A 15,893-nucleotide genomic window follows, 5' to 3' on the forward strand; every position below is an offset into this window, starting at 1 on the left:
AAAAAACAACAACCACATTCTTTAAAAGCATTGGAGAAACATAGCTGGTAACTGAGCTAAGACAGAGATGCATCAATATCTTTTCATTTCATATAAATATATAAAATGTAACTTAAGGTAAAGTTAATGTGAAGATGTCAGGGTGAGTGTACATGATATTTCCACTGAGGTGGAAACAAGATTTGGGCAAATTGTACTAAACATCAGCTTTAATTATTACAGCATGTTGTATTGCGCCTTGCAGCTCAGAGCCAGCCAAAGGTCATACAGGTTGAAGTGAGGGATTTTCTGTCCACCGCTGGTCAGTTCCTCATAAACTACGCAGGTTTGTAAGAGTGAAACATACACGGAGGTTGTCAGAGTGCTGCGAGGTGTCTGTGTTGAAAAGCAACGGTTTTGCTGGCAGGCTTTGACACAAAAATAACATGAAGAAAAAAGCCCAGAGTGAAGACATTTTAACCAACATCCTGATTTTAATTTCTATCCGAAATACTTAGAAAGTGTCAAAGTTTCCCCTTCGTAATGGAGAAGCAGATGAAAGTTGTACAGAAAATCCCCCATATTTACCCAAATAAACCCAAATGGAAAATAATTAATTGAACCTGGAGAATGAGGAAGTGATGATGATGTAACAGCAAAAACAGGTGAAATCAAGTGTCACTGCACAGATTGATGATAAGCTAACATGCAACCTCTCTACTAACATTATTGAATATTTGCTAACTGGTATAAACAAGCAAAAAAAATTTGTAAATCAACTTCTATTCATTGTGAATTGTGCCAGCCTAACACGAGCCAGATTTGGCCCACGTGCCTTAAGATGAGTTTACATGAAATACGTACTGTATTAACCAGAGTTAATGGCTGTCAGATGATGTCGACCTCTGCTTTTACATCATCTGCTACAAACAGCTGACTGGCATTTACCCAAACTGTAGACATGTGAGTGGGTGACTGAACCAAACAGGCAAAATAAACTAAATGGTGAAGTGGCCATGGTGATAAGGAGGTGTGCTTTCCCTCCTGTGGTGGTTACGCATCACACAACATGAAAGGGGATTACCCTAATATAAATGCTACTTGTTCTACACAGTGCAGACAGTAATGATAAAATCTCAGCTTTCTAAGCATTTCCTCCATCAGAGTCTCATTCAGAGACACTGAACAATCTTCAACAGTGGAGAAGAAACAAAGTCTTCCCACCAGTTTCCTGCTCTGAAAGAAACATCTGAACTCTTCATCGTGGACAGCAAGATCAAACACTTTAGAAACACATTTCTCAAGTCAAGAACTAAAGAAATGATCCCTGAAAGTATGGTCTTGGTTTCTTCTGGATGTATCTCAGGGTCTCATGTCCAGAGACGAGCACTTTTACTGGTGACCTCCTGCGGTTCAGAGAGAAAACTCCTCCTACAATCACCATTGAGAGCTGTAGTCATTGTTGTGATGATATATTGTTTTTCTAAGAAGAGTATGAAGACACTGAACCCTGCAGCTGCACTAACTTAGGTAGATTTTATACCTCACTGCACCCAGTGAGACATCAGCTGCCAGACTTTAACCTGTGATGGTCACATTGGTGCACAGTGATCTGCACACTACCTTATTAAGACCACACTTCACACCAAAAACCACGTGTAGAGAGTCACTTTCCTTGTGGGCAACTCCAGTTTTGTGGTCCCATACAAAAATAACCTGGACTTGTATTTTAAGTTTTTACATCTTTCATACATCTTCTTCTGTTCTTCAGTTTCAGTTGACAGCTGAGGCCTTCATTCAGGAGCAGGAATATAATTTTCACATTTGCGGTCTCTAGTTTGAGGAATGTGCTGAATGTTGTCACACACAGGTCAAAGGTCAGCATGTTTACTGTGATTATTAAGATTCTTCAACATGGCAACATGATCTAATAAACAGTTAGACAAGAGGTACACAAGTTGCAGATTGCAACTCGCTCACTACACCCTCCCTGTCTAAGCGCAAGGGAGAAACTACAGTGGCTGTGAGACACGTGAATAACCCTATCTAGAGTGAATGTTTGGGTTGTCCATTTGGGGCAACTGTAGATGCTAGGTTCCACAGTATTCAAACCATGGCATCTGTAGATAAACACGGTTTTTCCTAGGTAACGAAAACACAAAAACGATTATCTTCAGGTGATTATACACTAATGAAAACATAGCTGTGAATATTATATTCCATTTCTGACAACAGATTTGCCTCAATGTTACCCCACAGCCTTTTAATCAGGATTAGCACTCAGAACACTCATTAGAAGTTTAAAAGAGATTGTAATCTTTAAGCAAAATAAAGAAGTCCACTCAGATCATGTTTCCTCCATCAGAGTCTCATTCAGAAACACTGAACAATCTTCAACAGTGGAGAAGAAACAGAGTCTTCCCACCAGTTTCCTGCTCTGAAAGAAACATCTGATCTCTTCATCGTGGGCAGCGAGACCAAACTCCTTAGAAACACATTTCTCAAGTCAAGAACTAAAGAAATGATCCCTGAAAGTATAGTCTTGGTTTGTTCTAGATGTTTCTCAGCGTCTTATGTCTGGAGACGAGCACCTTTACTCCTGGTGACCTCCTGTGGTTCAGAGAGACACTCCTCCTGCAATCACAGCATCATCACTGACATACAGGCCTCTTCTTTGTAGCTGAGCAAATCCAACAGGAGCTCTGACACTTTCTTAGTTGTCAGGTTTGAAAATGTGCCAAACAATAGTTGGATGAACACACTTACTGTTATCTTTGTCTGACACAGGTTAATTTTTTACACTTGTAACTTTTTGGTGGTTTTGTGACTCCAAATTAACCTTCTTGCACCAAGTGAGCCGTTCAGCTGAGGTTGAGTTTCTGGTACTTGTTTTCACATAAAATTGCACCTTAATTTCCCAATCTACTAACACCAGTTTTAAGGTTTTGGTTTGAATGAAACCTTGAATGCTCTTGGACCTACATGGCAAAGGACTGTCTGCTTTAAAGCCCCATGCAAACCCACAGGGTACCTGCGCAGGTGTTTTCATTTATATGGCCTGATGAGATGTTTTCTCAGGAGCGTGTGGGCCATAGATCTCTTTCTTCTTCACTCTATTTACAGCTGATTTTGGTTTGGTTTGTCAAACAGGTTTCTGGACACCTTCAATCTTCCTAATCATTTTAGACATAAGAGTTCAGCAACAAATTTTATTTTGTTTACAAGCTTAATAGAAAGATAGACAGCATTTGATTTTAGCACACTACAAGTGGGCCACTCAAAGTCTTTCCACCAGTTTTCTGCTCTGAAGGAAACATCTGAACTCTTCATCGTGGGCAGCAAGACCAAACTCCTTAGAAACACATTTCTCCAGTCAAGAACTAATGAAATGATCCCTGAAAGTATAGTCTTGGTTTGTTCTGGATGTTTCTCAGCGTCTTATGTCACGAGACGAGGACTTTTACTCCTGGTGACCTCCTGTGGTTCAGAATGAAAACTCCTCCTACAATCACAGCATCATCACTGACAGACAGGCCTCTTTCTTACTCGCCAGGTTCAGAGAGAAAACTCCTCCTACAATCACCACTGAGAGATGTAGTTATTGTTGTGATGAGATATTGTTTTTCTAAGAAGAGAGTGTGAATACACTGTGAACCTTGCAGCTACACTAACCCAGTGAGACAACAGCTGCCAGAGACTTTAACCAGTAAATGCCCTGTGATGGACAGAAAGGATGAAAAAGGTTTCATGTAACCAAATCCTTCTTAATTATTGTATTTTTGGGAGTTCCTCCATTACATTAAACTGAAATACAGGCTGTTTGAGGGGCAGGGGTGGCAAAATTTAAAGGGCATGAGTGTGCAGGACCTTGTGATGCATTTATCATGAAACAGCTGATTCACTGTTAGAATTAGCACCATAGAGGGCACATTATAATGTTTTGTCCACTGGAAGGCTCTTTATTCTATTTTATTTACCAGAGGGGTATTATAGATGATACTCTTGATTGATGGATCTGGAAAACTCATTGAACTTTGTGAGCTGCCCCCTCGAGAGCTGGGGAAACAAGTCACCAACAATGGTCCCTCCACACTGCGGGTCAAAGGCTGTGCATTGTAGTTTCTGGTAATTTCCAGTATGTGACGTCAAGCTGCTGGTTTGCAGTATTTAAAAATGTCTGAGTAAACAATCTGTAAGTAACAATATCCCGATTATCAGAGTGATAATTTTGAAATTCAGTTTTTGTCGTGCTATGGAACTCGCTTTATGCAATTACTTCACTAGAATGTATTATGTTGGTCAGAAGAAGAGATGGAGCTCTTCATTGAAAGGCATCTGTAGTTATTGTGAAGTTCTTACAAAGCACAATGAACACTGCACACAACTGGCCGATGATCCATCCAGCAGTTTCATTCCATTGACCAAACTCTTTTATAAAAAAATTCTCAACTTCCCCTATTGTGCACAAACTATGGCTAAAGACATAATAATCAAAGAGAGACTCTGCAATGTGTTCTTTAAAAGAAAGAGTTTACTTTCTGACCCACAGGAAGTCGTCAGGAGTAAAAGTGCTCGTCTCCACATGTAAGACCCTGAGAAACATCCAAAACAAATAAATATTAGACCATAGAGTTTTTCTGTGGTGCCTGAGCTGCAGAAACTCAACCTCAGCTGAACGGCTTCACTTGGTGCAAGAAGGTTTATTTGGACTCTTAAAATCCACCAAAAAGTGTAAAAAATTAACCTGTGTCAGACAAAGATAACAGTAAGTGTGTTTCATCCACCTATTGTTTGGCACATTTTCAATGTTTTAAAAATAAATAAACTGCAAATATTGGAAAAATGTTTTTACACATGACTGAGGTGGAACACACATTTGGATGGAAACCTGGCGAGTAAGAAAGAGGCCTGTCTGTCAGTGATGATGCTGTGATTGTAGGAGGAGTTTTCATTCTGAACCACAGGAGGTCACCAGGAGTAAAAGTCCTCGTCTCCAGACATAAGACCCTGAGAAACAGCCAGAGCAAACCAAGACTATACTTTCAGGGATCATTTCTTTAGTTCTTGACTTGAGAAATGTGTTTCTAAAGAGTTTGGTCTCGCTGCCCACGATGAAGAGATCAGATGTTTTCTTCAGAGCGGGAAACTGGTGGGAAGACTTTGTTTTTTCTCCACTGTTGATGATTGTTCAGAGTTTCTTAATGAGACTCTAATGGAGGAAACATGGTCTGAGTGGACTATTGCTTTTTCTAATCTTTTAAACAGAATAACTGATCCGTCTAGAAAATATGTGCACTGAATTAAGCTCTTAGATACAAACTAAACCTAAAGAACAGGAAACTTTAAGATCTTTCTTTGCAGTTTGGCACAAAAATGCTTGATGTTTCAGTCTCATTTTCATTAACTAAAATTTGTTTCTTATTCAGTGCCTTGTTCTATCTGATTGGCTTAATTTGCACCTATTTGATCTTACTTCGTGTTCAATTTATTTTAACATGCACCACTCCAGTCTTTCTAGTGGAAACAAATATGTTTAAAGAGAATTTTCTATTATAGTGGAAAAGGCAGCGGTGACTCATGAACAAGAAATTTAGCTCACAGCCACACTCATCTGTCACAGAATGAGTAGAAGTTTGACTAAGAGTTTTTAAGTACATCTCGGAATATTTTTATTTTAAATTTTTTAGGCTAAATTCTGTTTTCATGAATGATGGAAAATATCTGCAAGTTCCAGAAAGTTCAACCTTTCTATACATTTTAGAGATACTTTTAAGATAAACACTATTAATTAAAAATCTGAAACAGAAGGTAGACAGTCAGACACAACATATCAGTGTGGCCATGTTGTTAATCTGTCAGTGACAATGCTGTGATTGTAGGAGGAGTTTTCATTCTAATCCACAGGAGGTCACCAGGAGTAAAAGTGCTTGTCTCCAGACATAAGACCCTGAGAAACATCCAGAGCAAACCAAGACTATACTTTCAGGGATCTTTTCTTTAGTTGTTAACTTGAGAAATGTGTTTCTAAAGAGTTTGGTCTCGCTGCCCACGATGAAGAGTTCAGATGTTTCCTTCAGAGCATGAAACTGGTGGGAAGACTTTGTTTCTTCTCCACTGTTGAAGATTGTTCCGAGTTTCTGAATGATACTCTGAAGGAGGAAACCTTGTCTGAGTGGACGTACTGTAGTGTGCTAAGATCAAGTTTTGTAGTTGTTGTCAGCATTTCTTTAGAGGAGGAAGGAACACGTATAAAACCTTCCTGTAGATTAAAATATGAGAGATGAGGTTCTTTTGTTTCAGTTGACAGCCGAGGTCAACGTTCAGTAGCAGGAATACTATTTGCACATTTGCAAATTTGCACATTTGCAGTTTAAACTTTGAGAAACGTGTTGCATGTAGTTACACACAGGTCAAAGGTAAGCATGTGTACTTTGATTTATTTAGATTTTTCAACAGATCGGATCTAACAAAACAGGTACACAACCTTCAGTGATTCCCTACTTGCCAGTTTATACAGTAAAACACTTGAATGTTCATCAAATAATTCTTTGCACAATAATAAACTTAAAAAGTAGTTTGATGTCTCTCGATGATTCTACAGATTTCTAGAAAACAAGATTTACACTCAGATCATGTTTCTTCCATTAGAGCCACATGCAGTAAACAATCTTCAACAGGGGAGAAGAAACAAAAGCTGTGTTTCATTAGTAGTTTGCACACTCTTGTTGAGTTCCTCTCTGCACTTTCCCTTGGGGGATTCCCACCAACATAAGTGTCATTCCATTCATCTGATAACTCACTGAACTTTGTGAGCTGATCCTTTGTCATGCTATAGAGTTTACTTTATGAAATTACTTCACTAGAGTGTATTATGCTGTTTGCTCCTCGCTTTGTCTCGGCTGGTCGGAGTACCTCTCCTGTTTGGAGTTACGCCGTTCACATTCACTCTCCTCCGCATTTGTTTGTGTTGCCTTCATGCATATTTCATGCTGTAGAAAAATGCAAAGCGCTGTCAATATGATAAAAAAGTTTTGCCCTAAAGAGTGTAAATTTTTGGCTAAATAACCAATACAGTATAATATCAAACAATGATTGTCCATCACCAAACACTATATATTGTCATATTGCACAGCCCTAATAGTTGACTGGTATGTTATTATGGTATTTAAGGGTGAGAGGAAGAGACACAGCTCCTCATTTAAAGGCATTGGTTACGTGCTTATTGTGAAGTACTATACCACAGCTTTTGGTGGAGCTCATTTTTTCTTACAAGGCGGGATGCTTGGCTGATTGACTCACAGTTTGCTGACTACATAATAGAGAAATCCCATCTGCTTCCCAAATTTGAGAGGTTCTCTGAGTAGTCAGCTAAATCAGTGTTATTATTTTAAATCTAGGCACCTATACAGATCAAACTCCATTTAAAAATCTGGCATTTTAATAGTAACATACATGTTTACAATCACAAATAATCAAAAATAATCCCCTAAAATTCATGTTTTCAGGGGAGCTTAGGTCTTATTAAGAGGCTCCCCTGTAGTTCGCACCCTGCTTGCAAGGCACAATGAACACTGCACACAACCGGGCAATGATCCATTATGATTACAAAAGCAGTTGCATTCCCTTTAAATCACCCACTCCTCCCCTGCCAACTTTCCGCCTTCTCCAAGAGGCCTCCATGTCTGGTGTTGCATAATACCAAAGGCTGATGGTAACAGAATGATGGGAAGTGCAAATAAAATATAGCTTAAGTCTTTCCGACAGTTTCCTGCTCTGAGGAACATCTGAACTCATTCATTGCGGGCAGCAAGATCAAACTCTTTCCCAACTGTGCACAAACTATGACTAAAGATTATTTTTGAATGACTCATTAATCAGTTTGTGAACAGCACACAATAGCATGTGGGGACATTTATCCCCACCAGTTAACTTCTATAACTCAAAGTGTCCATGACAATCGAAGAGAGACTCTGCAGTCTCAGCTGTGCTTTTAAATTTCACCTTCATTAGGAGGAGGAGTTTTCTTACTGAACCACAGGAGGTCACCAGAAGTAAAAGTGCTTGTCTCCAGACATAAGACCCTGAGAAACAGCCAGAACAAACCAAGACTATACTTTCAGGGATTATTTCTTTAGTTCTTAACTTGAGAAATGTGATTCTTAAGAGTGGTCTTGCTGCCCATGATGAAGAGTTCAGATGTTTCCTTCAGAGCAGCAACTGGGGGGGAAGACTTTGTTTCTTCTCCACTGTTGGAGATGGTTCAGTGTTTCTGAATGAGACTCTGATGGAGGAGACATGATTTGAGTGGACTGTTTATCCTGGTTCATTAGTAAGACCTTGTCTTTAGACCTCCTAATGAGTGGTTTTAAAGGTGATTAAACCTAGTTATCCTACTTTGATCATTGATTGTAGGGAGGCATCAATACCACTTTTTTGCTTGCCAATACTAGGTACCAATACAATTACTTAATGATAACACAACAGTTCTAAAAAATTACTTTTAATGCTGTAAAAGTTGCTTAAAATATCTCCAAATTGCTGACATTGCTTCTCCTCTGCCTACCTGCTCGACTAACAAGAGGTCACGTAAAGTCACACGGTATCGGTAAGTACATGAGGACAGTATTGACCCAATACCTGATACTGGTATCGATGCATCCCTGATTGATTGACTTTGAAGACTTCATTATTAATGACTAAGGGGATTCCTTAAAACTAAACCCTCTCAAATTGGAGGTCCGTGGTCTAATGTGCATTTTATCATGGGGGTCCTTGACATGGAAAAGTTTGTGAACCCCTGGTTTGATCAACATGTGCAGAGTCCCCGAGAGGAGGTCTATTCAGGCAACCTTAAGTGAAAACACCTGTGTGAGTGGCTGTTTGCAGTTCCTGCACACCCACACAGGTGTTTGCAACTATTATGGTTAATTTGATTTGCATCCCAGAAACAAAGTGAAGAAGAAAGAAGTTTTCAGCTCATTAGCTTTACTTTAATCATAAGTTGTTGTTGAACCATGGAGTAGTTAGAGCAATGTTTACACATGGTTGATGTTTTTGTTAGTCAAAGCTTTCATTTTCTTCTAGAAATATCCACTCAGATCATGTTTCCTCCATCAGAGTCTCACTCAAAAACACTGAACAATCTTCAACAGTGGAGAAGAAACAAAGTCTTCCCACCACTTTCCTGCTCTGAAGGAAACATCTGAACTCTTCATCGTGGGCAGCGAGACCGAACTCTTTAGAAACACATTTCTCAAGTCAAGAACTAAAGAAGTGATCCCTGAAAGTATAGTCTTGATTTGTTCTGGATGTTTCTCAGGGTCTTGTGTCTGGAGACGAGCACTTTTAGTCCTGGTGACCTCCTGTGGTTCAGACAGAAAACTCCTCCTACAATCACAGCATCATCACTGACAGACAAGCCTCTTTTTTTGTTGTGGAGCAAATCCAACAGGAGCTCTGACACTTCCTACTCTCCAGGTTTCCATCCAAATGTGTCCTCAGTCAAGTGTATTATAGCAGTGTAAAATATTTTTCCAGTATTTGCACTTTCCAGCTTTTCCACTCAGGTTTTTTTTTATGAAAATGTTGAATATGTGCCAAACAATAGGTGGAAGAAACACATTTACTCTTATCTTTGTCTGACACAGGTACATTTTTTACACTTGTATAATTTTGGTGGTTTTGTGACTCCAAATCAACCTTCTTGCAACAAGTGAAGCCGTTCAGCTGAGGTTGTGTTTCTGCAGCACCACAAAGAAACTCTGGTACATGTTTTCACATTAAATTGGACCTTAATTTCCAAATCTACAAACACCAGTTTTAAGGTTTTGGTTTGAAGGAAAACTTGAATGCTCTTGAACCTACATGGCAAAGGACTGCCTGCTTTAAAGGCCTATGCATGCGGGCAGGTAGGGATGTTCTTAAAAGAAATGCTGAGAACATTTAAGGGTTTTTAATACAGTACAATCTGTCCACTCAGATCATGTTTCCTCCATCAGAGTCTCATTAAGAAACTCTGAACAATCTTCAACAGTGGAGAAGAAACAAAGTCTTCCCACCAGTTTCCTGCTCTGAAGGAAACATCTGAACTCTTCATCATGGGCAGCGAGACCAAACTCTTTAGAAACACATTTCTCAAGTCAAGAACTAAAGAAATGATCCCTGAAAGTATAGTCTTGGTTCATTCTGGATGTTTCTCAGGGTCTTATGTCTGGAGACGAGCACTTTTACTCCTGGTGACCTCCTGTGGTTCAGACAGAAAACTCCTCCTACAATCACTGACAAATTAAACACCTCAATAACCTACAGAAAATGCTGTTGGTATTTTTTCTGGTAAACTGGACATTTATTGCAGTGATGAATAAAAATAAAATGAGTTAATATATTTTTGTTTTCTTCTTTCTTCTCCACCTGCAGCAGGAAACACCTGGATGCTGTTCTGTACTTCAGAGGCCCGCTAAGAGGCCGTGAACACCAGCTGATTATGCGGAGACTCGCGGAGCTGAAGAAGAACGCGGGCGGTGGCGACAAGAGCCAAGTTTTATTTGGCGACATGCAGGTCACCGTCAACACAGACTGCCTTTCCAATCTGCCTTTCTCCTGCTTCAGCTGCCTGCTGCCCGACAACTAGTGCAACATGGTGGACGAGTCGCTGCATGGAAGAAAAGTATAAGTTCAAGTTACAGTTGTACTCAGGTTGTTTGACACACCTAAAGAACTTGTTGTCTTTAAAATGTTATTTATAGCCGATAAGTAAACAGTTTCCTAATGAGTTTATGGTTTCAATCTCTAGTTTTAAGTCTTCATGATGTTCATTTTGTAAATTATAGTCCAGTTTAGAGTAAAATAGACGATAAAGCAGGGTATGTAACGCACAAAACTCAGATCGAACTGTCAAACTAGGCAGTGCTGATCAAATATAAATCAAGATTCTGTTACTGTGAAACATATTTTAGTGTACTGTTTAGCTGTAATACGAGATTGTGTGTGACCAGGCAGCCAATGAGAGCAGCTCAACTCGTAGTACGCCACCTCTGCTGGTGATGACCGTTAACACCAAACTCGAGGCTTCATCACGGTACTCCACAAACCAATGGGTGACGTCACGATAGGTTCACACTTGGTCAAAAACACTAATTTGGTCTGAGATCATAATGCCTTAATCTGAAAGAATCTGAAGTTTAAATACAAAAATTAACAAAAATAAAATATAAAAGACAATCGTAATGTAACATAAATATTCTATTCAGCATATCATATATCATTATTGCTGGCCAATTTATTATGGATTTATTTATTATTTATTGACATTTTTTGAAACAGCAACTTAATCATCTCATATAGACCTTTTTCACAGCAGCCATTTTAACGTGAACTAGTAGAGTAAACACAGGTGTTACCTGTGATACTAATTAAGGTTTCCATTCCATTTAGTGCAGCAGAGCCTTTCCAGTGAGCCAACATGCACAATAGCTGAATGGAGCTATACCTTAATTAGTATAATTAGATTAAGTTAAAAATGAATCTAATAACATGTCCACTGTTTTTACACCAATTACAATGAATACTTCGGTCCAACAGATGAGAGAACTTACTTCTGTTATTCTAGATGCAAAAATCCTTTAAACGTGTTCATTAATGACTCGGACGGATGTAAAAATGCCACATCTGTTATCACTCACACAACTAACTAAATGTGACGCATTTAGTGTGATACATATTAGAGTGTTTCCAGCATTTTGTGAGAAATTGCAGAATTATTTTCTGGGAAAGAAAACACCAACTAATTCACCAACTAATCTGGATATAACTCAAAGCTGAGGGTGGTCAAAAAGATTGTGAAACTCTCTGTGTGGAACAAATAAAAGGCAGGTTTCAGTGCCAAAGTGCTTGCTGTGAGGAGGTTTTCTCAGCAACACTATTCTGCAGTCCTATTTTTGTTAGACCTCAGTTTGAGTTTGTAGTGTCAGATCAACTAATAAGAACTGAGAAACTGAAACCCTCTTGCGTGCCTGAATACCCTGAATGTGTCATGTGCTGTTGATCAAGGAACTGAACCTAGTGGATGGGAAATTTACCATGCGTGAGCCCTCCACACTGCCTTCAGACTTAAAAATGAGATGGGTTTTTTTGTGAAATATATGTTGTTGAATTGTCTTTCTGCTAAATCTCTGATTATAGATGAAGCTGTATGATCATAGATATAAAACCTAGCTTAATGAGATTTTCATTGCACATTTTATTGTATTCCTTTAATCATTCTGTTCTCCTGTTTTTGTTAATGTTTATGTATCCATGTTTGTTACCCAGTTTCTCAGGATGGTTTTTCAGGGTTTTCAACTTTATTTGACCTGTGATGTCTGTTTCAGGTTTCCAGAGTTCTCATAAATCCTGACAGTGATATGAATTTAAGTATGAAATGTTTCTGTGTTCGATTTTCAAATGAGCAAATGGAGCCCAAAGGGGTTTATATATAAATATGTGGAAATTTATTTAATCTTTTTTTAATAAAACATATGAAACAAATTAGTATCATGAATGTCTCACGACTCCATCTGTATGTGAAGCAACCGCTTGTTGAGAAACTCTGTTGAGCAAGAAGCTTTTCAGTCCAGATACAAGCAACTTTTTTTTAATTTTTTGGGGCATTTTTGGGATGAGGCAGCTTAAGACAGACAGGAAAAGGAGAGAGACCGGGGATGACACACAGGGAAGGGCCACATGTTGGACTTGAACCCATGGCTGCTGCAGCAAGGACTCAGCCTTAGTACATGGAGCTCCAGCTCTATCGGGTGAGCTAGCAGGATGCCACAAATAGCTGTAATTGAGAAAAAAGAAAAAAGAAACAAGTGCTAGCAGGTCAAGAAGCATAAATAGAAAACGGACAATAAAGTATTATTAAAATATGTACATTATGTTATTTAAATGCCGGAGCTGTACAGTTTTGTGCAGGAACGTGTAAAGTATTCACCACAGTATCCTGTCAGTGTCAGTGGGGGTCTTTGTTAATGAGGCCAGCTGCAGCCGGATAAAAACTGTTCTTGTTAAGTTTTGGTCTCAAAAAGCGTCTTGAGATGTTTGTAACCGGGGTGGGAGGGGTTGCCCACAACCTTGTCTGCTCGCCTCAGGGTGCTTGAGGGACGGCTGATCCCCTTCTCGGCGGAGTGAATGATACTCTGCAGTCTGGTGGCAGCAGAGATAGTAATGGAGGAGGTGAGGATGGAGGAGGTGATGGCCGTCAACGTCATTGTCTTTAGCAGGTTGAACTTCTTCAGCTGCAGCAGGAAGTACGTCGTCTGTTGGGCTTTTGTGATGAGGTCCTTCCAGAAAGAGGATGGACCGTCTAGTGACTGGAGAAAGAGGCCCCGCTGCCTCTGTAGATAAATTTGCTCATTTTAAAGGTAACGATTCCTATTTTCAGGTGATTATACACTAATTAAAACAGACCTATGAATATTATATTTCATTTCTGACAATAGATGCTCCTAAATGTTACACACTGGACCTTTAAGAAAAGGAAAGATCTGAGTTTAAAGGTTCTTGCCGTTAAAAATGGTCGCTCTGAGCAAGCTAACCTTTGTGAATATTGTAAAAGATTTTATTCTTTAATTTTTGCATTAAGCCCACTCAGATCATGTTTCCTCCATCAGTCTCATTCTGATTGATTGTAGGAGGAGTATCTCAACCACAGGAGGTCACCAGGGGTAAAAGTGCTCGTCTTCAGGCATAAGACCCTGAGAAACATCCAGAACAAATCAAGACTATACTTTCAGGGATCATTTCTTTAGTTCTTGACTTGAGAAATGTGTTTCGAAAGAGTTCAGTCTCGCTGCCCACGATGAAGAGTTCAGATGTTTCCTTCAGAGCAGGAAACTGGTGGGAAGACTTTGTTTCTTCTCCACTGTTGACGATTGTTCAGAGTTTCTGAATGAGATTCTGATGGGGGAAACATGATCTGAGTGGACCCTTTGTTTTTTTCTAAAATCAAAACCTTAAATAGACTTTAAATATCTTTGTACTCGTAATTTCGAACATACTCTGACTGGAGACTTACTTGACCAATTAACTTATATCAGTGGACTTAATATTGATGTTCAAATTGTTTTGTTATCTTCTTTTCACTTAAATTGTACATTACCCAAAGGGATAAATTGCTCTGAATATGAAAATATTAAGGATATAAGAGGTATAAAGTGTGTGACTGTCCCCATTGTGCTTCCTCTTGGTTTCAGTTTTGGTTTGACTGCTGATGCAAGTATGTGCGTGTTAAGATATCTGATGTTGCGGTACAGTTATATTTTTCAATAGCGACTTTAATATGCACTTTGGCCTTCATTGCAAATCTAAACCTGCTGGGGAATACATAAAAGGGAAGAGAGCAGCCTGATAAAATGCCCCTCAGCATGTTGAAGCCTGCAAACAGATTCAGTGGGCAAGAATCAAATCGAACAGTCTTGTGACATTGTGTGAAGGAAAAGCCCCTGCAGTTCAAGTTAAACTGTTAAAACACTTAATACCAAAATACAATCTACTTCTTCTTATGTGAAAAGAGCCTCGTGACCACTGCTGAACAGTGGCTGGAACTGAGAAACATTTCAAATATGTAATATCTTCATTAAAGATTCAAATGGAAGAGAGCTTTCATCACTTTCAAATGTCAATAAATAACTAACACAACAAATTAGAAGGACATAACAAACAGATGTTATTGATACAGAGGTTTATAGAGAGAGTTTAGTTGGTTTTATAGACATTTTGTATCTGTATGTGTTTGTGTGTTTGTATGAACATGTGCAGGGATGAGTGAGGAGGAAGAGGAGGAGAAGAGTCAATAATGATAAAGAAATAAAACATTTTTAAAATGAAGAAAAGAAAAACAAATACGTACATACATGCACATATGGATATAATGTAATGATACTAATAATATAACTGGAAACCTGGGATTTGCAGGAGTTCACTGCAGATCACTTCCTCCTTTCCTTTCTTTGTATTTGGTTTTCATAGATTGCAGGACTGTCACTCCTGTGTGTGTGTGTGTGTGTGTGTGTGTGTGTGTGTGTGTGTGTGTGTGTGTGTGTGTGTGTGTGTGTGTGTGTGAGTGCCTAACCACAACCACCAACTATATGCTGACACACACACACGCACACAATCCTGTGAAAGCCTTTTGTGCTTATACATACAATGCAAAAAACACCAAAAACAGTTTGAGTGAACAAACATGATGCAAGATTTAAATCTCAAACTATTACTTACAAACATTCCTCATACAACTGAACCTTTCTGTTGTCTGTGTGGGAGTGTGTGTCTTGTACATTTTAATCATTAATAGTAGTCCAGTTGTGGACTTCTGCCTTCTTAAAAGAAATCACTAGACAATTTTACTGCAACAACATGCATTTGTACTCCTTCAAGGAGACAGTTATTTATAACATAAAACAAAGTTAAAACTAGACTTTACTGAAGACTATGTCCACTCAGATCATGTTTCCTCCATCAGAATCTCATTCAGAAACTCTGAACAGTCTTCAACAGTGGAGTAGAAACAAAGACTTCCCACCAGCTTCCTGCTCTGAAGGAAACATCTGAGCTCTTCATCGTGGACAGCGAGACCAAACTATTTAGAAACACATTTCTCAAGTTAACAACTAAAGAAAAGATCCCTGAAAGTATAATCTTGGTTGTCTCTGGATGTTTCTCATGGTCTTATGTCTGGAGACGAGCACTTTTACTCCTGGTGACCTCCTGTGGTTCAGAAAAACACTCCTCCTTAGTCACAGCATCATCACTGACAGAACACACCAGCCTTCATTGAGTTTTTGGACTAAAATTAAGTCAATTCTAATGGAAGCGCTGCATTCAGGGCATTTGTATTCATGAAAGTAACATAAATTTGGACAATTCTTTCATGTTGA

General features: G+C 39.0%; 1 protein-coding gene, 8 non-coding genes and 2 pseudogenes across 10 annotated transcripts in view; 5 read left to right on the forward strand and 6 right to left on the reverse strand.

The window, feature by feature from the left end:
- The window catches only part of exoc3l4 (exocyst complex component 3-like 4), a 37,140-nt gene extending 24,627 nt beyond the window's left edge, over window positions 1–12,513 (forward strand). For both annotated transcript variants that reach the window (XM_051384879.1, XM_051384886.1), the window contains exon 14: window positions 10,396–12,513. In XM_051384879.1, the coding sequence (XP_051240839.1) occupies window positions 10,396–10,609 (214 nt within the window). In that variant the 3' untranslated portion in view covers window positions 10,610–12,513. The remainder of the gene's footprint in view (window positions 1–10,395) is intronic.
- LOC127361657 (small nucleolar RNA U3) lies at window positions 1,116–1,322 on the reverse strand. Its single transcript, XR_007884328.1, has one exon. It is a non-coding gene; the product is annotated as a small nucleolar RNA U3 (small nucleolar RNA).
- Window positions 2,317–2,523, reverse strand: LOC127361650 (small nucleolar RNA U3). The gene has a single exon (XR_007884322.1). It is a non-coding gene; the product is annotated as a small nucleolar RNA U3 (small nucleolar RNA).
- Window positions 3,252–3,390, reverse strand: LOC127361662 (uncharacterized; annotated as a pseudogene).
- Window positions 5,010–5,216, forward strand: LOC127361674 (small nucleolar RNA U3). Its single transcript, XR_007884341.1, has one exon. It is a non-coding gene; the product is annotated as a small nucleolar RNA U3 (small nucleolar RNA).
- Window positions 5,950–6,156, forward strand: LOC127361654 (small nucleolar RNA U3). Its single transcript, XR_007884326.1, has one exon. It is a non-coding gene; the product is annotated as a small nucleolar RNA U3 (small nucleolar RNA).
- Window positions 8,084–8,288, forward strand: LOC127361660 (uncharacterized; annotated as a pseudogene).
- Window positions 9,069–9,275, reverse strand: LOC127361653 (small nucleolar RNA U3). Its single transcript, XR_007884325.1, has one exon. It is a non-coding gene; the product is annotated as a small nucleolar RNA U3 (small nucleolar RNA).
- On the reverse strand, window positions 9,950–10,156 carry LOC127361670 (small nucleolar RNA U3). Its single transcript, XR_007884337.1, has one exon. It is a non-coding gene; the product is annotated as a small nucleolar RNA U3 (small nucleolar RNA).
- A 1,222-nt stretch (window positions 12,514–13,735) lies between the features above and the next one.
- LOC127361649 (small nucleolar RNA U3) lies at window positions 13,736–13,942 on the forward strand. The gene has a single exon (XR_007884321.1). It is a non-coding gene; the product is annotated as a small nucleolar RNA U3 (small nucleolar RNA).
- A 1,508-nt stretch (window positions 13,943–15,450) lies between these two features.
- LOC127361652 (small nucleolar RNA U3) lies at window positions 15,451–15,657 on the reverse strand. Its single transcript, XR_007884324.1, has one exon. It is a non-coding gene; the product is annotated as a small nucleolar RNA U3 (small nucleolar RNA).
- Between the last annotated feature and the right edge of the window lie 236 nt (window positions 15,658–15,893).

This window comes from Dicentrarchus labrax, unplaced genomic scaffold, assembly GCF_905237075.1.
Source record: "Dicentrarchus labrax unplaced genomic scaffold, dlabrax2021, whole genome shotgun sequence".
Classification (NCBI taxonomy): Eukaryota; Metazoa; Chordata; class Actinopteri; family Moronidae; genus Dicentrarchus; species Dicentrarchus labrax.